The following is a 21,846-nucleotide window of genomic DNA, read 5'->3' as shown; positions in this document are numbered from 1 at the left end:
ATCTCTTCCCAGTGCTGGTGGGACACACCTGGGGACTGCCACCTCCCCCCACACACCAGTCAGTGCAGGGATTTGAGAACAGCCTACATGTCCCCAGCCCCGGATCCTAGAGTATCCTAAACGTGTGCATACCCTGTGGCCAATCTGCACACAGGGATAAGCGGTGTCTCCAGCTTCCCCTGGGGGCCAGACGTCCCAATGCCCCAGAGCACAGCAGGGACTCTGAACCCTGGAGGAACGTGAGAGGTCTCTGCCCGTGCCTGCGGTGTCGTGTCCCACGCAGGACGCGCGTGTCCCGTGCGTGACTGCACCGCTCCCTGCAGGCCAGGGCGCGCATGGCCCCATCTCCCCGTGCTCGCACATCACCCGAGCGCTGCAGCCCTCGGGACGTGCACTGGGGATACGGCCCGACCCCTTCCATCCCCCAGGCACGGCCCATCCCGGCGTGTCCCCACAGCAGGAAAAGGAGGAGCAGCACCAGCTCCTGTTCCCTCCAGCAGTGACGGCAGAACCTCCCGCGGGTAACACGCGCACGGCCCCGGCCACCACAGCCCCGCGAGCTCCCGGTCCCGCAGCTCCCACGCGAGTGGGAACACGTCAGGTGCCGATCCCCGGACCCACCCCACCTACGCAGGCAGGAACACGCGTGGCCTCGGTCCCTCAGACATCCTTCCAAGCGCAGACACGCATGGTTCCCAGACACAGCCACAACGGGGAACGCGAGTGTCCCTGATTCTTCAGTTCGCGACCCGCCCCCCAAGCAAGGACACGCGTGTTCCCAGTCGTTTGAGCTCCCTTTTCCCCACGCAAGCGGAACGCCCACAATTCTTTCAATACCCCACGGATTCGGCTGCACGCGTGTCCCGATCACCCTCTCAGGCAGTGCCACGCGTGTCCCGGTCGCCCAGGAGCGCTGTCCCCCGAGGTGTGACCCGCGTGTGGCAGTGGCCTGACCTGCGGCGGAGTGCGGCGGACGGGCGGCACCGCGGGTTACATACGGCCCGCGGAGCCACCCCGCCTATAAGAGCGCGGTGCGGGACGGAGCCGCCCAAGCCGCCGCCTGCAGCAGCAGCAGAAGGAGGTAGGTGGTGGGAGGGGGTCCCGCTCCCTGTCCCCGTCCCTGTCCCCGTCCCGGTCCCTCTCTCTGAGGTCAGCCCGTGGCGCTGCCCGCCGCTCCCCGGGGGTCCCGACTCGCAGTGACAGAGGGGAGGATGCTTCCCATCTACAGTTAACCCCCGGTTTCCTCTATTCCACCCTGTTACGGGGTCAGGAAAATACAGCCAGGTTGTCTCCTCACTCCTCTTTACCTGGGAATTGCAGTTCTGATGATTCAGTTTCCAGGGGAGAAGATTTTATTTTTTTCCAATAGAAAATACCAACCTGCAGGAGCAACCCAGCTAGGATTGCTGCTGGCTCTGCCACCGGGAGTTTTTGGCTGAACACTTCCAAATCTGAGCACTCGGTTCATTCTGTAGCAGGAAAATGGAGATTATGTAATGAGACACTTCTGGGGTTTGGGCAAACTTTCTGCTTTCTTTGCCTTTCTCTCCAACAAGTCCAGAATATTTTAAAATGTAAGACTACTTTATTTTTTTCTGCTGAACTGCTGATTGTACCTTGAAGATATTTCTAGTTTTCCCCTCCATACATTGTGACAGAAAGAACCACAGGGGCTCTAAGGTCACAGCAATGCTTGAGTGTGGAGGATGCTTTCCAAGGTGCAACAAATTCAGTTTATCCTGCTGTGAGCTGTAGGCATCAGTTTTCCACTTGAAAGCTGCAAAAATGCCAAAGAACTGCAAAAATGCCTGTGGGGCAATCAAGGGAGAAAGATGGGCAGACAGCAAAAGAGTTGTTTCCCTAGAAGCTCCCTATAAAACAAGTCCCAGCATATGGAAATGCAAAGCATACAGAAATGCAAACATCCATTCATGCTGGTTGAAAGTTAAATTTAAATTTAACAAGACAGCGTTCTTCATGTTGTATTTTGGTTTTTAATTTTTTTTTAACTCTGAAGAGTTGTGTTTTGGTGAATATGGACTTGGAAATCTTTTTTGCTTCATTGTATCTCATAGGAGATTTGGGCAAAGATACCAGGACACAAGTGGAATTATGATTTAATCTGTCCTAGGTTAAACTACTCATTTATTTCTTTTCTTGCAGCAACTCTGACTGTATTGTGGGGACTTTTGCTGGACTTCAGTAGTATTGGGAATCGGCTACAGCTCCTGCTTGCCAGACAGTCACAGCTCTTGAGGGCTTCCTTTCTCCAGGTTTGTCTTTCCAAGTAATTAACCCAAAGCTGTTACAGGAAAATAGCCCCAAACACTTGTAAGAGCCCACCACAGCTCTGGTAGTTTGTAGCAGTCAAGCTAAATCCAGGTCTAGAGCCGTTGTAAAATCCCAGTCTCCATTCCACACTTTAGTTTTATTATCTGGGTTACTGGACAGAAAATTATTCTCAAATAAAATAGTACTTTATGTATTGAAAAGCAATTCAGCTGTCCAAGCAAGCTGTTTTATGATAGTTATTGTGATCCCCACTCACCTCTAGGGATTTGGGACCATATTTTTGTGGCTGAAATGCTCTGGGTTGGATCTTACCTAAAAATATTATTAAAACAGCTTTTGGAAAATGAGAATAAAATCACCTGCTCTGTACAGGAACAGAATAAAATGTTGTTTAGACATGAGTCAGATCAGCTCTGGCATTCCCTGACTTTAACAAACTTCCTGCAGCAGTTACATGCAGAGGGGCTATTTAGTAAGCAATAAATAAGAGGACTAAGCATATTATCAGTTTTGGTAGAAAAGATGTGTAATCGCTGGAACTGGAGTGTCAGAGGAAGTTCAAGGTCATCTGTGGGAATGACGCATCTTTTCATTTCATATAATTCAGCTACCTTTAGCCTTGAGATGAGCTCACAGAGTTTTGAATGTTCTTTGGACCCTCATCCTGGGACTAGGGACTGCTTCTGGCCCCTCCAGACCAATCCTCCCTCTTCCTCCTTCACCAGACCACCAGCTCCTGGGGAAAAGCTTCTTGGAGGAAATGAGCAGGAATAGGGGACTTTGTTCCACTTGGCACTGATGGTCCTTGGCTGGGGATAATTTTGATATTGTGAAATCCATGTTTTCAATTGTTCCTGGTAATTTTGAAGGAAAATGCTTCTGTGGTGGTTACTGGCTTGGGCACTTCCCCTAAGAGTTCACCCCAAGGTGGAAAGCCCTGGCTGCACCCTCTGGAGGGAAAGACTTGGCCCTGTCTGGAGAAGAGCTGCTTAACAGGTTCCTTCTCTGGGGCTGCTCCTCACACTGCAGCAGGACAGGGGTTTGTGGTTCCTTGGGCTGCCACAGTCCCTCAGCCCAGGCACCTCGTCTCCTCCACTGAGGGCTTTTGGGTGGTGTGTTCTCTACTGGGAAGTGTTCTACCTGCTTGCAGCATCACATTTCCTTGTCCCTCTGGGGACCATTTTGGTGAATCTCCCTCAGCTGGTTATTCCAGAACTGAACCACCTGGATGCTGGAGGCATCCAGGCAGGGCAGTGCAGGGTCCCCGCTGAGACCACCTCTCTTCTGCAGGGTCCCTGCTGAGACCACCTCTCTTCCACAGGCTCCTGGAGGTGCAGGATGACTCTTTTCGATGGCATCTACCCCTTCTACCCGCAGCAGAGGAAGGCTGCTGGGTTTGACATCAGCACCATCATAGTCATCGTGGTTTTCCTGGCGCTGGCTTGCAGCTTCCTGCTCATCATCCCAGGCATCCGTGGACGGGCGGTGTGTGACCCTGGGCAACTGCTCCCCGTGTTCTGGATGCTGGGACCCTCCTGGGTGGTTTAGGGTGAGACAGGAGGAGAGCCAGGGCTATTCCTCCCTGCCTGATGCCCCATCTCTCTCCCTGCAGAGGTTGTACTGGACTCTCCGTGTTCTCCTCAGCCTCTTCGTGGGATTGGTGATTGTGGGTAAGTGCTGTGCAGCCCTTGGGGATGGGTCTGAGGGCAGGATTAAACCCTGGGGTGGGGTCTGTGTCTGGGAAATGTGAGTTGGGGGTCACAACCAAGCTGGCTGTGGGGTTTACCTTACTCATGCTCTGCAAAGCAGTCACACAGCTTCCCAAAACAGCTTTCCCTTCCCTGGTACAGGGGCTGAGGGCACTTGGGGGTGCCTGTGGTTACTTCTGGGAGGTTTGCTGTCTGTAACTCAAACAGGCCCAGCTCCATCAGGCTGCACAGCCCCATGTTCTTCCAACTGTGTGTGCAACCCGACTCAGGCAGGATGCAGGAGCAACCACAAAAGCATGGATGAAATGCAAAGAGCAGATTTATTTTCATTACCTCACCCTCCAGGGGATCCCCAAAGCAGCATGGGGTAGAGACAAGGAGGGGACCAGCACCACGATGCTCAGTCCGTGCCAAAGGATCACCACATTTGCTGTTTTCACCTGTGGTTCAGGGTTATGTGCAGGAGTAGTTCACTGATGTATTCTGATCTTTCCTGTAACAGGGCTGGATCTCAGGCTTGTTCAATAGGTGCTTCTGAGCTGCTGAAACACAGATGTTCCACTTCTCCATCACACTAGGCTGGACAGTGGTTACTGTGATCACTGGGTTTTTCTACACCCCAGCTACATTGGTTGGGTGTGTTAACAATCCCCCTCCCCAGTTTTCCATTATTTTCCCACACTATGTGAGCCCTCCTATGCTGCCTGGGGCAGTAGCCAGGCACATTTGGAGATTGTGAGGAGCCTTGCAGCGATGTGGAGGGAGCAGGTTGGAATAAAACACAAGGCAGAGATTGCAGTGGGGTAAAGACCTCCCAAGGAGCAAGGTCAGAGGAGATGAAGGAGAGGATTTCATTTAGTAAAACCCAGGAAATCTCCTGTAATAACTGATGGTGGAAACCAGGCAGTGGCAGTGGGATTTCCAACTCAGACAGGGCAACAGGATGGCTAAGGAAAGCTGTACTGAGGGGATAGAAGATTCCAGGTGGCAAGAGAAACCAGCCCTGACCCTAAATCCCTCCTGCTGTGAAGGACAAGATGGATTACAGGACTGCTCAGAGAGGGATGAAGAAGGAGAGGGGTAATGATAACCTAAAAGATTATTTGACCAGGCACTAGAAGCAGGTAGTCATACTGGGACTAGCTGCAGGACACACAGACCATCCCAGCACAGGGTTCCCACCCTGGGGATGTCCAGGTTCTGGGAGATGCCACCAGAGCCGCCTGAGAACCTGGTGCCAGGCTGGAGGTGGCAGGGGGATGGAGGGCAGGACTGAGTCCACAGCCCTGCAGAGCCATCCAGCACCGCTCTGTGACAAGGCTGCAGTTGGGCTCTGCTTGGGCACATGGGAAGAACAAATTGTTCTGAAGCCAGCGTCAGAGTTTCTGTCTGGCAGCAGCAGGCCACACTCACCCTTGCAGCCAAAAACATTCCTGTGGAGCTCCCACTGCATCAATGCACTCACAAGTTGACTCAACAACTGAACATTTTCTCAGGAAGGTTTTGTTCAGCCTGATATCAAATCACTGACTTTACTCTCCCTGTTGGAAAATGAAGCCCACTGCAAAGTGGAAGTGCTTCAGAAAAGGATACCTTATTCCAAAAAACATATACAAGAAAAGCTTCAAATTTTTGTTTTTATCCCAGCTGGAATGACTGCCCAAGCTTTCCCATTCCCACCCCTCTCCACCACCTCCTTTAGACAATGACTTTTACTGTTTCTAATAGTACAATTTAGGGAGCTGAATGTGTGAAATGAGACTCACCACTGTTCCTGTGGCTGACAAACAAGCTCATCTCTGAACCTTGTCCCTGGGTGGTGTGGCTCTTGCCATGGCGGGCAGCTTGCAGGGAAGTTCTGGAAAGGATGTCCAAGGAGAAATCAGGTCATGATGTTCATCTCTGGGGATCTGAGCTCCACTGCTCCCAGATCCAGGGAGCTGATGCTTAACAAGGGGAGGACCTGAGTTCTGCAGGGTGTGGGAGCTGGTTGGGGCATGTCCTGGTGGCTGAGTCAGCATTCCTGCCCTCCTAACACTCCCTTCCAGTACCATGGTGGGAATGCTGCCACTCACTCATGATTCTCCCCTTGAACACAGCAAAGCCTGAAACCAGACCTGCTTTAACTCCAGTTTTATTTTTCCTGGCAGTTGTCCAATTCACAGGGGACTGGGAGACTGGCTGGGTGCAGGCAAACACCTCCTACAAGTCCTTCAGCCCTGTCCAGGTGAACGTGGACGTTGGGCTGCACATCGGCCTGGCAGGGGTGAACGTCACGCTCAAGGGTGAGTCTGATGCCCACATCTGGAACTCTGGAGTGGCCATGGCCCCAAGAGGTTTACAGCTGCTCTGTAGGGGCCCTTGGTCTGTCTGGAGGCTCCTGGGACCCTGCCATGCCCATGCTCCCGGCTGGCATTGCCCAGGTTCTGGCAGAGCAGTACCTCAGCTCATCCCTCCTGCAGGAAACCCAGTGAACCAGATCAACGAGACCATCAACTACAATGAGCACTTTCCTTGGAACTTTGGAGCGGATTATGACCACAGCTACAGCAAGGGGCTGGAGAAGGGGCTGCCCAGCCCCATCCTCTATGTGGCAGAGAAGTTCAGCACGCAGAGCCCGTGTGCTGTGCACAGGCAGTACCGCATCGCTGGCCATTATGCATCAGCCATGCTCTGGTGAGTCCTGTCCTGGTGAGCCCTTCTGTCCTGCTGCAGGTACAAGAGATGCAGGGATGTGAAGAGCTTGGCCACCTTTCCCCTAGGCTTTTGGGATGGATGGGATTCCATCCTGCCAGGAGGGAAGCTGTGTGCATGAAGGGGTCCCTGCAAGGCACGGTGGACACTTTAGGATGATCAGAGAAGAAGTCATGGTTCTCCCTGCTGGACAAATCCACAGAGCTGGGCACAAGAGAGAGGAAAGTGGTGCAGGTCCTTGCTGTGATGTGGTGATGATGGCAGAAGTCCATCCCCGTGGATGGAGTGGAAGCTGCTGTCCTTATTGGCCCAGAGAGACCCATGCACACATGAAGAACTCTCCCAACCCTACCTGTGAGTGGATTTTGTATCTCAGATTGGGATCAGGTGAGGGAAAGATGTTGCTGCTGTTATTGTGGTGTTGATCTTGACTCTGTCACAAGGTCAGAGATGTGTCACTGCCCACTGGGCTGAGGGAGAGCTGGTCCCCAGCTGGCAGGAGATGGTCCCTTCCACCACATGTTGGCCATCAAGAGCCATTGCAGTGCTGTTCTCCCTGCTTGGTGTTCGACAGCAGGGATACAGAAACTAGGGAAGAAGCCTGGCAGTGCCATGGAACAAGGGCTCCTGGTCCATAGCTGAGGCCTTCCTCTGTAGCCCAACTCTCAGCAAGTGCAGGGCAAATGACCTCTGCCTGCTCCTGCATTTATCTCAGTTGTGGGTGCTACTCTCAGGGTCCATGCTGCCCCATATGTAGAATGGCAGGTACTTGGGATGGTTCAGACTCACTGTGTGGGCTGCTACAGCCTCCTTGAGGCTGGTACTGCCTGTGAGCTGAACAGTGGGAGGAGGGAATCTGTGTTTCTGGATGCAGCAGTGTGCAAGCACGTGTGCTTGCTCAGCGTGGGATTAGGGATAATTCCTGCCTTCCCTCAGAGCTTCTCCACCTTGTACAGAGCACTTGGAGTCCAGATTCCTCCTTCCACACGGAAATCCTCACATGGAGCATCTTAATCCATGGTACTCACCCACTCATCTCTTGGTCTTCCCTTGTCTCCAGGGTAGCCTTTTGCACATGGATCATCTCCAACATTCTCTTTTCCATGCCTGTCCTCGTTTATGGAGGATATATGTTCCTGGTCACAGGGGCCTTCGTGATCTTCTCACTGCTCTCATTTTCCACCGTGAGGAACTCCCCAATGTGCGTGATCCAGATTGGGACCAGGACCCTGCATGTGGCCTATGGAGGATCTTTCTGGCTCGTGCTAGCAATTGGTAAGAACATCAGGGTTCCCCAGGTCACATCAGTGTGTCCCTCTGTATGTACAAAAGTCCCAGTGCTTCCTTCTCAAGTGGGAAGTGCAGCTCTACAGAGCCCCAGCTCGTGCCTTGAAAAAGCAGATCCTGGCAGAGATGTGGAGGGGAAAAGGGGAAACGTCATCCTCATCTCAAGGGCAATACAGGCATTTATGGTTCCTGAGGTGCAAAGACATTGGGATCGCTTTCCTGGGTTTTTAAATTTCTGCCTGGGTTTTAAGGATGCTCAGAGCAGCTCATGCAATAGAAGACCACCTTCCATAACCAAAGGCATTGTCCTCTGGCAGGGGACAATCCAAGGAGAGCAGTGGGGTGGGGACACTTCTGGAGTGACAGGAACCCAACTGAGAGCATGTTTGTTTCCAGGCCTGCTCTGTTTTGTGTTTGGAATCATCATTGTGGCAATGCATCACCTCAATTTGGACCTGTTGAAAACTTTCTTTGATCTCCGTGAGGACAAAGCAGAGGAGTACCAGGAAATGCCTGAGGTGGTCATCAACCCCAGTTTCATGAACAACGACCTGTCTCCTTCTCAGCCCTCTGAAATCAACAGCATCTAGAAGAAAGTCCTCACTCTCTCCCTGAAGATGGACCCAAAAGAGCAGAACACATTCTTCTTGATGCCCCCAGAGACGCATTCCCCATCCAACTGCCTTTGAAGTCCGCACTGGGATAGGTCCTTGCTGGGAAGCACTTTCAGAGACTGTGTCTCCCTGACAGTGCCCTCTGGAAGGGGCAGGCTGTGCTGGTAGGCTCACAGCTCCAGAGACCTGAGCTGCACACTCACCTGGGGATCCCTGACCCAGGAGGAATGCCCTTGCTGCTCCATGCCCTGCCCCATGCAGGGATTCTCCACTGGTCTGTTCCCACGGAAACTGAGAAACAGCTCGTGGGTGACATTTCTCCCGGGGAGCACCTGCTGCTCCAAAAGCCTGCCATTAAACCTGTTAAATTATTTCCCAAACATGCCATTTTGTAGTTTAGGAAAGCCAGGCATGGATCCAACTTCTGCAGCCTTGATGCTGCAGGAGCTGGAATAAAAAAAAGCTGCTCCACACTGAGTAAATGTACCATGGAGTTAGCTGTGGCAGATGTGGTGATGTGATACTTTTCATATGCAAATTTGGCCTTTATTAGACAAAACTTGTAGCCTAATGTGAAACAAAAAGGTGCCATAGGAGAGGGAGTGAGGAATGAAGTTATCCTTGTCCAGCTGGAGCACACTTTGGCTGGGCAGTGGGGGAGGGAGGGCAATCTGTCCCTCTGCTTCACTCAGGTGAGACCCACCTGCAGAGCTGCCTCTGGAGAAGGACATGGAGCTGTTGGGATGAGTCCAAAGGAGGTCATAGAGATGCTCTGAGGGCTGGAGCCCCTCTGCTCTGGAGGCAGAGAGAGAGAGCTGGGAGTGTTCACCTGGAGAAGAAAAGGTTCCAGGGAAACCTTACAGCCCTTTCCAGAGAATAAAGGGGCTCCAAGAGATCAGGAGAGGGACTTGGGACGAGGTCTCATGTGACACAATGAGGAAGAATAACTTCTGGCTTCCAGAGGGCAGGGTTAGATGGGATATTGGGAAAGAATTCACCCTGTGTGGGTAGTGAGACCCTGGCACAGGTTAACCAGAGAAGCTGTGGCTGCCCCATCCCTGGATGTTCCAGGACAGGTTGGATGGGGCATGGATCAGTCTGGGATAGTGAAGGTGTCCCTGTGCATGGTGGGGGATGGAACAAGATGAACCTTAAGGCCCCTTCCAACCCAAACTATTCTGGGATTCTATAACTGAATGCTGGAAACCTGGGCACTTTAATTCCAATTAATTATAAAGTACATAATTTCAGTATTTTTACTTTTTTTTTCTGAGATCCTTGCTGAGAAGTTACTTATTTCTGTCAGATAAATACTTTTGTGTCACTAATGTGGTTTGCTCTGTGCAGGAATTATTTTCAATAAAAGTTTACTAAAACCCCTCTCCTTTGAAACACTGTGGACATTTAGGGGGCTGGTTTCTTAAGAAGGAGCCATGGGGCACATCTGAAGGTGACCTCTGGCAAACCTCCAGCAGCATCATCCTTCCCATGGGGATAAATGTCTCATTGGCACGTTTCAGGGGGTCACTCACAAAGAAATCTTTGTCACGAGGAGCTGTGAGAATGTAGGAGAGCCACAAAAGGATTTTAACTAGCTGAGGGCTGGGGCTAAAGCTGTAAGAGTAAACCAGCAAAACTCTCTTAGGAAAAGGAGGATCCTTCCTTGAGATTTTCTTGCATCCAGACACATGAGGTTTGAAGGCACTGAGGGGAAGATGGTACAGCAAAATACAAGGTTTTGGGGCTGGTATGGGACAGATCCCATGACACAGGAGGCTGGGGGATTTCCCAGCCTTTTGGCCATCACATCTGGCTCTCTCCAGCTTCATCTCCTGCTTTAGGGCATGATTCCTGCCCAAGAGCATCCTCACCAGAAGGAAAACTTCGTCCTCTTGTAGCAGACATATAGGAGCATGAACCAAAATAAACAAAACCTAAATAAAATTTGATCTGTTTGAAGCACTAAGTGTGTTTGAAGCACTCTGTGTGTCTTGTCTGCTTCCTAGCAAGCACAGGATGGCCAGGATTTCTGCAGCAGGTGTTGCACAGGGCCAGCTGAGCTGTACCAGTGACATGATGGAGCATGTAGAGAGCACTTCATGCAGGGCAGTGGCAGGATGGGGCTGCCCGTGTCATGGGGACCGGCCACCTGCAAGAACATGTGCAGGTGGAGATGTTCTTCCCTTGGAACCACACGGAGGGGCACACCCAGGACCGTTGCTCAGGGGTGATTATTTTGCCTCAGTAGGTCACAGCAGCTTCATCACTTGCCCTGTAAGAGCTGGTTGAGCAGCCCCTGCATTGTGCTGCTGCAGGTCCCACTTCCTCCTTCCACCACAGCTCCCAACTCAGTTTCCTGGCTGGGTTGAGGTGGAATTAGACAACAAGAGGTAAAATGATCACCCCTAAATCCGTGGCTCTTGGCCCAGAAGAACTCTGCCCTCCCCATGTCTGGGGAATCTGGCATCCAACCAGAATCAGTGCCAGCAATGGAACAAACACTCAGCTTCTCAGGAAGCACAGCCTAGGGCTCTGCAAGGACCATGCTTCTATGCCCTGGTGGCACTCACTGCAACCACCGTGGCACCTGGCAGGCAGCCACTGCACTGCTCCCCAGGCAGGAACACATTGGAAAGGTTTGTGATGCCTGAATTTCAATTGACTAATCCAAAGGGATTTGTTGCACTTTGGATCTGGTCTGTCTGTATGCTGAAGCATCTCCTGATAGATGTCATTGGGCTGGCTGAGATCTCCTGAGCCAAAGGAGTTCAGCTCCAAACTCTGTTGGGTCCTCTGGGTTCTCACTGAAGGCTCTTCCCAGCAGAGTGGGATGGGAGAGGATGCCATGGCTGGGCTCCTCCTCCCCAGAGGAGAGCCTGGCCTGTGGTGCTTCTTCTGCAAACGTCTCTGCAGGGCTGAAGGGAGTTCCCATCAAACCTCCCACATACTCAGGGGCACACCAGGAACTAAAGTTCTCCCATATTGACTCTGCTTGTTTGCTGGGGATATTCCAATACCCTATTTAGGTTGCACTGCCTTGACTTCGTTGCCCTGCACTGGCTGACCATGGTTAGGTGTCCCATTCAGGACCACAAAAGAGCTCTTCCTTTTCTTTATCCCTTCCCTGTGGCTGCCATGTCACAGCAACAGTCCTCAGAGGAGCACCTCTACCAACAGATAAGTGAAAGGGCAAGTCACACTTATTTTGTTGAGATAGAGGGGAAAATAAGTGAGCACAAAACAGAAATAAATGGTTGTGAAATCCTCAGAGGTAAAGGAAGGGGTGCAAAGCTGAAGCATGCACCCTGCCTGCCTGTGTGGGCAAGGGTCCAGCTGGCTGCCAGCAGGCAGGAGTGGGTGGCTGCCTTGGGTGTGCAGAATGTCAGTGTCTCTTACCCCTGACTTGAGTATTTCCACAGCTGAGCAGGAGGAACCCAGACTGGAGGTGCTGCTCACCACCCCCTAATTGATTATAGCTGATCTCCAGGGCATTGCTGTACCTCCTTTCCCATCTCCTTCTCTTCTTCCCTCCCTCCTGGTCTGGTACCTCCAGCATCCTACTAAATTGTGTTCCTCTTTGCCATCCTGCTCTTCACCTCAAACTGAGAGGAGTGTTGGGTACAGGGCACCCTGGGGAGCACAGCTCCATCTGCATTTCCTGACTGCTGATGGGAAGAGCATCCAAGGGCAGGGGACTTTTTGAGGGTCTCCAGTTGGAGGGGGCTGATGTGGGCTCTACTCCTTTGGTTCATATCTATGAGTCTGCAGTTACTTGCCTTCTTGCCTTCTCCCCAGTTTTGTTCTGATTTAATCTCTGTATCCTGGGGAGGACTCAGGGTTTATTGGGATGGACTGGGGGGAAGGGCAGTAAAACAGAAAAAAGAAAAAAAAAAAAGAAAAATCAGACTGTTGTATTTGAGAAAACTCTTTCAGATCTGGATATTCTCATCACTTGGTTCTTGTCACATCTCTTCCCACCTGGGCTGCTGATGGATTTGGTGAATTCAGGAGCAGCCTCTCCAGACCTTGTCTCCCTGTGCCTCAGAGCTGGGTGGCTGTCACTTGGCAGAGCTCGCCCAGGGGGACCATAAGCCCATCCTGTGCAGAGCAGCTGGGCTCAGCTGGCAGGCAGGACTTGTCCCTCACCTTGTCTTTGCTGCTCTTGTCCAGGCTAAAGATGAGCTTCAGCTTTTCTGGCTGCACAGAGTTGAGGATGATGATGCCCAGCCCCAGGAGCAGGCACAGCAGCCCTGCAATGCACAGAGATACACAGGGACACCACTGCAGGAGTCCTGCTGGGTCCCAGCTCCACCCAGCTGCACACCAGGGACATGTCCCATCACCCAGCAGGTCAGGAAAAAGTGTTGATTTCTCTTTCCCCATCTTGATTCTAGCACCACTTTGGGCTCCCCAGTACAAAAGAGAGGTTGATGAACTGGGGTAGAGAGTCAGGGCTGGAGCCCACTATGCACAGGGAAAGGCTGGAGGACCTGGGCTGGTTTAGCCTGAACAGGAGGAGTATCCAGGGGGAATCAGTTAACATCTGCTGCTGGAAAAGGACTGGTCTCCCTGGAGGTGATGCTGTAACATGGAAAATTCTGGTTTGATCAAAGGAAACAATTGCTGCTGGGAAGTGGAGCAGGTCCAGCAGGTAACTTCAAACATTCAAATCTCTTGACTGCTCATCTCTTTTTCTCCCCAACCTTGATAATTCTGATCTAAAATCTTCTAAGCTAAAACTATCACCTTCTGTGACCAGCCATGGATAAAGAAGGGATTAGGAGCTGTTGGGGCATCATATCTGTAGGGATGGAGAGGAAAAGCCCCAGAAGCAAGCTGAGCACTCACCTGTCACTAATGTCAGCCAAAAGGATTCACCATAGTCTGTTTTCAAGGAAACTGGGCCGAACTGGATGGGGCACTTCAGAGTGTCTCTCACAGTGAAGAAGAAGAGCAGTGAGAAGAGGATCAGAGTGGCAGTGAGCAGAAGCATGTGGCCACCATACAGCAGGATGGACATGGAGAAGAACAGGATGGATATGAGCCATGTGCAAAAGGCCAGCCTGCAAAAGGACCACAAAACTGAGCAGAAAATATCATGTTTGGAGTATCTGCTCAGGGTCTCCTCTCCATATCCCAATGGAGGGATAAAGCCTGGGCAGCCTCATGTAGCTGACCTTGCTTGCACAGACAGCTGGGCAGCCTGATCTAAAGAATCCCTTACAACCCAAACTGTGTAATGACATGCATGGTGGAGCTGTGGGACAGATTCCACAGGAGCAGAGAGGGATCTTTACACCTGGGAATGTTCAGTATTGGATTTCCTGGAGCCCCCAAGCACCTTGGTATGGCTTTGGCATCAGCCCTGCTCTGGGTGTGGGGCTGGAGTAGAAATCTCTGGAGGTTCCTGTGACAAACTGAAATATTAATGTTTGATAGTTTGAATATTTGGCCATTTGCAGAGGCAGCAGGTGCTTTGCTGGGGCTGGGTTCCCCTGTACCAGGGGAGAAGGAGGGGTTTTGGGTCTGTGGTGGCAAGCCCTCTGGGGTGCATAAGACTGAGGACCCCCCTAGAAGCTCTGGGTTTTGAGCCAGATGAGGGAGAAGGCAGATAAGAAGCAGACCCTGGAAAGGCAGGGTGATGTTTTTTATCATGCCAATGTCCTCCCTTACAAAACTGGCTCAGGTGAAATACTCCCCTCCCTTCCCAGGAAGGTCCTGCTCACACCACACATTGTTTCCATTCACATCTCTGCCTGAGGGTTTTCATCTCTTCTGAGGGGGTAGAATTGCTTCAACTCTGGCGTGAGAGGCAGGGTCATGTCTTAGAAGGGGTCATAACCATCAAAAACCCCCAAAGCACCCCAAGACTCTGAGCCCTTCCACCGGAGAAATACAGTAATTTCACGACTATAAGGCACACGCTTCTGACTAAAATTTTGGTCCGAACCCGGAAGTGCGCCTTATAGTCCGGTGTGCCTTATGGTTGTGAAATTACTGTACACCTGATCCACAGCATTGCAACAGATCCAGAGTGCTGCAAAATGCAAAAGTTCCCCTCTGCAGGGAGGGTGCCTGGGCATTTCCACTTAAACCTGAACTGGCATTAAACTCTGAGATTTGTGGGACCCCCACCACTGAGAAGACCAGAAGAAGAGGATCAATAGGACAGTGTCTGGTTCCATGGGTGGGCATATCTTTTTACTTAATTTGTCTCTCTCTCACTCCCTCTCCTTTCCTTTTCTGTTTCTTTCTATCTTTGTCTATATCATATTTGCTGTCAATAAAATCTATAGTATTGACCTCAGCATATGGTCTCATTTGCACCTTAATTTGGGAAGAGGATCTCTGTAATAAACAGATTGTAACAGTCCTGTCAAAGTAACATTTTTTGTTATTCTTGTGATTGTCCACAACGGGTCACCCCCAGGCAGTTCCCACGTGTTCAGAGGGACAATGGCATCAGGGGACACCTTTGTTTGGAGAACTGTATTATTAGCTATGCCAACTCCTGATTCAGCACCTGGAGTGCATCCAGCTGCCAGCCCTACCCTGTGCTTGTGGCTTGGATTTAGCTCCCTGGGGAGGTGAGCCTAATAAGATTTTCTGATTCCAAGAAAGAAACAAAAAAAGAGTTTTCATGAACATTTCTGCCTTGAAATACAGGAATGTTTGGGTAGGGGTAATTATTTTTCCTGAAAATAAAAAAGGAGATGGATACATGGACCTGGAACCTACATTCATGGCAGAATTGCAACGCTCTCTCTTCCCTGCAGTGCCTTTCCCACCACCTCTGAGACTCATGGGGGTGCTGGAACTCCACAATCAAAACACACACAAGGGGTCTAAGTTTCATACCAAGAGATGAGCTCTGAGCACCCTCTTGAAGACCCTTCACAGTGGATCTCAACTAGGACTCTTTACCTTGGTCCTTGGGAGAGATCTCGAACCCTGAGTCCCACAGTTGCATCTATTTTCTCTTCAATGAATTTTCCTCAGACTGCAGTTTTGTACATCAAGGCAGAGGACACGTGACAGGAGTCTGGGGACATGGATAAAAGATGCTCCAAGGACTGGAGCCCCTCTGCTCTGGAGACAGGCTGGGAGAGTTGGGGGTGTTCAGAGAGGACAGAAGGCTCTGGGGAGACCTTACAGCCCTTTCCAGTGCCTGGAGGGGCTCCAAGAGAGCTGGAGAGAGACTTCAAACAAGGGCTTGGAGGGACAGGATGAGGAGGAATAGCTTCCCACTGCCAGAGAGCAGGGTTAAGTGGGATATTGGGAAGGAATTGTTCCTGTGAGGATGAGGAGGCCCTGGCACAGGCTGCCCAGAGAAGCTGCCCCATTCCTGGAAGTGTCCCAGGCTAGGTTGGACAGCACTTGGAGCAACCTGGGATAGTGGAAGGTGTCCCTGCCCAGGGTGGTGGGTTAGAGCAACATAAGTTTTAAGATCCAATCCAACCCAAATCACTCCATAATTCCACAATTCTATGAGTCTATGACAGACCCCAGAAACGTGAGAACCCCAGATTTTGCAGAGAGCCAAGGCTTTGGCATGGCCTTACAGTGACAAGGGTGGCTCCATAAAGCTCCCTCTGCTGTCCCTGGTCCTTCCCAGCTCCCCACTGCATGGGACAGGGCTGACCTCTCGCTGTAACTCACCACAGGGTGAGTGACGTGTAGTGGCCAGCGATGCGGTACTGCCTGTGCACAGCACACGGACTCTGCGTGCTGAACTTCTCTGCCACATAGAGGATGGGGCTGGGCAGCCCCTTCTCCAGTCCCTTGCTGTAGCTGTGGTCATAATCCGCTCCAAAGTTCCAAGGAAAGTGCTCATTGTAGTTGATGGTCTCGTTGATCTGGTTCACTGGGTTTCCTGCAGGTGATGAAGACTCAGGACCTTTCTCAGCACTGGAGGAAGCTCCAAGGCTCCCTGGTGTGGGGTCATTATCCAGGTGCATGGGTGCCAAACCTGCACCCAGTCCCCTCCTGTTCAGATTTGCACTTACCCCTGAGTGTGACGTTCACCCCTGCCAGGCCGATGTGCAGCCCAATGTCCACGTTCACTTGGACAGGGCTGAAGGACTTGTAGGAGGTGTTTACCTGCACCCAGCCAGTCTCCCAGTCTCTGGTGAACTGTACAGCTGTGAAGACTTCAGGGGTTAGTTACAGCCTGGCAGCAAGATGTCTGGTGCTGGAAGCACCTGCCAGGATGGTCACCATGGTCTGAGCATCATGACCCAAGGTCAGGACTGGACTGCCAGCCCCAAGGGGCAGAAGTCCTGTATGTGAATATCAAGCCCAACCCACGACCCTGAAAGCCCCACTTGGGTTGGTTTCTCCCCAGCCCCAGTGCAGATCCTAATCCTGGTAGCAGTGGGACTGATGTGTGGGCACTCTCTGGGCACTGCTTTTCATCTAAGCCCATTTGTCTGAATTCCGTGGAAGTTGGTGGTAGGTTTTTGGTGACTGCCCTGGATTTGAGCACCAGTCTTCAGACTGGAGGCAGGTGGGTGCCCTCCACCAACTGCTGGATCCACCCCCCAGGCACAAGACATGTGTCCATCTTCCCATTAACTCATCCTATGGGTGGGACCTGGCCCTTGACTGATCTATTCACCCTCCCCACCTTTCCCCTCCATTTCTTGGACATCCATGAGCTTCCCCCCAGGATCCCAGAACTCACTGAGGAGCACTGCTCCCATGAAGAGTCCCAACACCACCCGCAGGAACCAGAAGAGTCGCTGTAAGGGTTGAGCAGAGTGGAAGGAGAGGTGTCAGTCAGATCTTACCATGGGGACTTCAGCACCAAGCACACAATTCAGAAACATGGTGAGGAATAGAGCTGTCCCTCCCCTCGGGAGTCACCCCATGTGCTCTGTGGGTGAGTGGCATGGGGTACACCTGGGGCTGAGGCATCCCTGCTGTGGTGGGGGGGAGGCAGCAGGGAGATTGAGACAGGGGAAGAAGATCAAAAGAACCCATTGGGAAAGCTGTGACATCCCTTTTCTTGAGAAAGAGGGTGGAGAAATTCCCTCTAACAGTCTTCAGCTGCTATTTCCACATTTATCCAAACCTCATGTCTTTGGACGTGTTGACAGCTGGCCACAGCTGTAGGAAAAAGGAGTGACCAGGCGTTTGTAGAGTGACAGAAGCCCCTCAACCAGCCCTGCTGCAAGACAAGGCATACAACAAGCACTTGATGTGGCTCACAGCAGGGTCTGCCCAGTGAGTAGTGTTGGGACATGCCCAGTAAACACCTCCTTCTTTTATTGAGATTTCTGGGAAGGTGGGGTGAGATCTTTGAGCCTCACCCTGCTATTCCACTCTGGTGAAATCATTTAGACTTATTCACAGAGACACCCAGCCAAGGTCAGATCTAGCTTCCTCAGCATTCTGGGGTGGTGGAGTTTGGTGTCTCTGGGATGAGTGCTCATGCTGGGATAGGCTGGAACTCAGTCCCATGGCTCTCTAGAGATAACAGAGCTCTGGCCATGAGCCTATGGGCAGGTTTGTTTGCCAAGTCTGTTACGGAGGCTGGGAAGGAGGAGGAATGTGGGATGCATAGGCAGCGACCAGAGGTCTGAACTGCTCCTGCCCCTCCACTTACCCCCCTGGCTGGGATCCCTGGCAGGATGACGATGGACGTGACCAAGATGGAGAGGAATATGGTGACAATGACAGCCCGGGTAGTGTCAAAAGGGAAGCAGGCATTGGCTCCAGGGTAGAAGGGGTAGGAGCCATTCCACAGTGTCATCTTGCTGCCTGGAACGACTCAAAATTGGCACCCAGAGAGACAGTGGTGATAAAATCATCTCCTCACATCCACTCCAACCAGCCTTGTCCATAGAACTATCTCCTGCCCCCTTGCCAGCACTCTGCTTGTCCCTGGTATGGCTGCGTGTGCATCCCAGTGTCCGTGGGCACTGAAATACCATACTGGGCATGCACCCAGGTATCTCCCACAGGAACCCTTCATCTTCCCAACGTACAGCCCACAGCTGTTGGAGCCACCAGGGTATGTGCTGTAATACTCAGGCTGTCCCCAAAGAGGGACAGCAAGACATGCAAACAAACACTCCTGAGCTGCTCACTCCCCTCTTCTGTTTTCCATCCCCGAAATCTTCCCTGTGCTCCCTCCCCAGTTCAGCTCTTCATTCAATAGGTGTGCTCGGGGCTATGGGTTAATCACTGCACGAATACAGGCTGAGCCCTGTCGGGCTGCTCCTCGCTGAGCCTGTATGAAGTTAACTCCTCATCGTCCAAGGAAACGGGAATAACCCTGAGGGGACAGAAAAGCTCCCTGTCCTTGGCAGCGGTGTGCCAAGCACTCAGGAGCGAGCTGGGGACAACAGTGGGACGCTGCCTGGGAGACCAAAGGCTGTTTTTACCACTGCAGTTGACCAACTCACTTTCCTGCTGTGAAAGAGCAGCTCAGCATCCCCCTGGAACGAGGGCTATCCCTGCAGCAGCAGCAGCATAAACACCCACATCCCCATCCCGAGCCTACCTCCGCTGCAGCCGGTCACGGGCTGGGAGCTGCGACGTGCGCCGGGATGCTCCGGGAAGCGCCGGGATGCTCCGGGAAGCGCCGGGATGTTCTGGGAAGTGCCGGGATGCACCGGAATGAGCCGGGATGCTCCGGGAAGCGCCGGGATGTTCCGGGAAGCGCCGGGATGTTCTGGGAAGTGCCGGGATGCACCGGAATGAGCCGGGATGCTCCGGGAAGCGCCGGGATGCACCGGGAAGCGCCGGGATGCACCGGAGTGAGCAGGGATGCCGCCTGCCCGCCTGCTCGCACTGCCTGCCAAGGCTGCGGGAGACGAGCCAGCCTGCCTGGAGTCACGGCTGTGTTTCTCCCAGTGTTTCTTAGAGTACCTGCCTCCAAAGGTGATTGGATCATCCAGCCTAAACCACAATGGACAAGCCGCTCCGGCACTCCTGCTGAGTCCCAGGGCACGCAGGGGAGCTATGGGCTGGCACAGTCCTGGGAAGGGTTTGCCTTCATCCCCTTGGCTTTTCTTGCAGAACAGTAAAAACTCCAGTTCCATATGGCATGAAGACCGTGCAGCTGCCAGGCCCTTCTGGATCCTGGTGGGAGACGAGGTCTCCAAAGCCCTCATCTGCACTGCCTGAAGGTTCCCATCACTGAGCACTGGCCTCCTTGACGACCCTGCTGCTGACTCCCTCCCTGGGGTAGTTTCCCTGAGAAGGTCCTGACTGAGCTGTTGGTCACCAGGCAAGGAGTCTAGAGGTGTTCCCAGCCTCATTGTGCAGAAGATGCTCAGGTTTGTAACCTGGTCATGGCATGGAGAGAATGGAAATTCAAACTTTTGGGGTTTGCTCTTGTACTTTGGCCTTTCAGTTGGCTGAAGAAGGTTGTATTGATGCTGAGAAGGACCAGCGTGGCAGAAGCCCTCTCCTGACCCATGTTTGGAGTCTTCCCTCTGATACTGGCACAGCCATCCCCTGGATATTTCTTTTTTGCATACCAGTGAATGGGCCAGCTGGATACTCACCCCCTTGGCAGAGGGAGGCAAAAGGCAATTTTTGGGCAAAGACTTTGCCATTTCCCCTCAAATCCCCAACTGGTCTGACCCAGTCTGAACACTGAATCCCTCCCCAGGAGTTGTTTAAAAAAATTAAAGGGTGGTAAGGGTGATGCGGCTGAGGAATGTATGTGCAGAGATTTGCTGTGGAGATGTCTGGTGGGGATTGGCACCAGCTCCAGCTCTGACAGCCCCTGCAAAGCAGAGGGAGACATGGACTTCACAGCAAATGGAGCAAATCCTTGAGGATGATCACATGGATACCCATGGGGCTTTGGACCTGTTGGAAAGGTGGAAGCACTGAGAAGGTGGCTGGTAACTGGCAGGGTGAAAATAATCAAGATGGGGAAGATGCAACCATGTGAAGTGATGAAGGGATGAGGGTCTAAAGCATTCTTTGTTGCACTCCCTGGAGCTGGGAGAGGCAGCAGAGGGGTGAGCCCTGCACTGGCTTGGATAAACCAATATGTGGAGTTTGCCTTCAGAAAGGATTGAGGCATGGTGGCTTTGGGGCTGTTCAAACAAGCATCACAAACATGTCCTTTGCGGGGATACCCTATTCCCAAAAATGAAAACAAGGGGGAAGGAGTTCCCCTTCTTCTCTAAAGGTGACCAGCAATACAAAGGTTTGTGTGTAAGGACGTCGGGGAGCTCCCAGAAATGCTCTGGTTCTCTCATCTGTCCCCAGCAGTGTCAGAAATGGGCCATGATTGTGGCAGTGGGATGCTCCCCTTCCCTGGAGTGCAGATGAGATCATATCCTGGGAAGTGTGAGAAAACGTCTTGATTTACCCCCCACCTAGCACTCTGCATATAGGAAGAGGCCATTATTACAACTGAGTGTTTGTGTTTTCCTCATTTTTAAATTTTAAATTTTCTGAGTATTTCTGCAGGTAGTAAAAGTGTGTATTTCATCACACAGTTTCCAAGGAACATTACACATTTTCCAAGGAGCTTCTTCTCCCACTGTCAGCACCCTGCCCTTGCTGGGGCAGCCCTCTTCCTTGGGCAGCTTCTGCTTCCCTTCTTCCGGAGAGATGGAGCCCCCGATTAGGGATTAATCATTTCATCCAGGTCACCCGAGGGAGGGGCAAGGGGAGGGGCACCCATCACCTCTTGCGCAAGCGGACATTGAGTACTGCATTAGCCCGCCTCCCTCGGAGTTGCATCAATCACCTCTCAGTGCTGGGAAGTGCAGTGAGGAAAGAGTGGGTGCATGCCTGGGCAAGGAGGTGATTTTGGGGATGGACCAGGAAGATTTCTGCCGGACCCATTGGAGCCAGAAGGATGTGATGCTTATATCCAGGAGTCACTCTGCCCCATAGCTGTCCCCATCACCCCTCTGTCTTCTGCCCTGACACGGACAATCTGCGGCTGGACTTGAGCTGGGGCTCTGTTGTGAAGCCCATCCTGTGGAGCCTTGCCCAGGAATCTTTGCCACAGCTGAATGGCCGATGATGGAGCAGCTTGAAGACAGTGCCAGGAAGAAGGAAGGAGGATCAGTCACACCTTGATGAGCAGAGAGGTTGCTGTGGGGTTGGTTTGGCTCTAGATATATTTGCAAGAAGGATCTATTTTCCCAGCTCTGTTTGGAAGTTACATTTTGAGAGAAGGAGAAGGTGTTGCTATGCATTACACTGACCAGTGGGTTTCATATCTTGTGATGGAGACAGCTCAGGGTCAAGTGAAAGGACTGCCAAGAGAT

The 21,846-nt window shown here is 52.1% G+C and overlaps 2 protein-coding genes across 4 annotated transcripts; one reads left to right on the top strand and one right to left on the bottom strand.

Moving 5' to 3' along the window:
- Window positions 1-986: 986 nt before the first annotated feature.
- On the top strand, window positions 987-9,967 carry LOC117002189 (dual oxidase maturation factor 2-like). Its single transcript, XM_033071065.2, has 8 exons — window positions 987-1,081; window positions 2,164-2,273; window positions 3,614-3,777; window positions 3,905-3,962; window positions 6,152-6,286; window positions 6,464-6,677; window positions 7,756-7,970; window positions 8,379-9,967. Exons 3-8 carry the CDS (start codon window positions 3,631-3,633, stop codon window positions 8,570-8,572), a joined length of 963 nt encoding a protein of 320 aa, XP_032926956.1. The 5' UTR covers window positions 987-1,081; window positions 2,164-2,273; window positions 3,614-3,630; the 3' UTR covers window positions 8,573-9,967.
- A 2,487-nt stretch (window positions 9,968-12,454) lies between these two features.
- On the bottom strand, window positions 12,455-19,180 carry LOC117002027 (dual oxidase maturation factor 1-like). Of its 3 annotated transcripts, XM_033070799.1 has the most exons (7): window positions 19,104-19,180; window positions 18,204-18,358; window positions 17,280-17,337; window positions 16,603-16,737; window positions 16,256-16,469; window positions 13,445-13,659; window positions 12,455-12,846 (listed from the first exon to the last, which is right to left on the bottom strand). In XM_033070799.1, exons 2-7 carry the CDS (start codon window positions 18,348-18,350, stop codon window positions 12,638-12,640), a joined length of 978 nt encoding a protein of 325 aa, XP_032926690.1. In that variant the 5' UTR covers window positions 18,351-18,358; window positions 19,104-19,180; the 3' UTR covers window positions 12,455-12,637. The 3 variants fall into 3 exon arrangements, with proteins under 3 accessions (XP_032926690.1, XP_032926692.1, XP_032926691.1); XM_033070801.1 differs by lacking the exon at window positions 18,204-18,358 and having other exon boundaries at window positions 19,104-19,178; XM_033070800.1 differs by lacking the exon at window positions 19,104-19,180 and having other exon boundaries at window positions 17,280-17,704; window positions 18,204-18,284.
- Window positions 19,181-21,846: the final 2,666 nt, after the last annotated feature.

This window comes from Catharus ustulatus, chromosome 12, assembly GCF_009819885.2.
Source record: "Catharus ustulatus isolate bCatUst1 chromosome 12, bCatUst1.pri.v2, whole genome shotgun sequence".
Taxonomy (NCBI): domain Eukaryota; kingdom Metazoa; phylum Chordata; class Aves; order Passeriformes; family Turdidae; genus Catharus; species Catharus ustulatus.
This window is presented reverse-complemented; position numbering and strand designations above follow the sequence as displayed.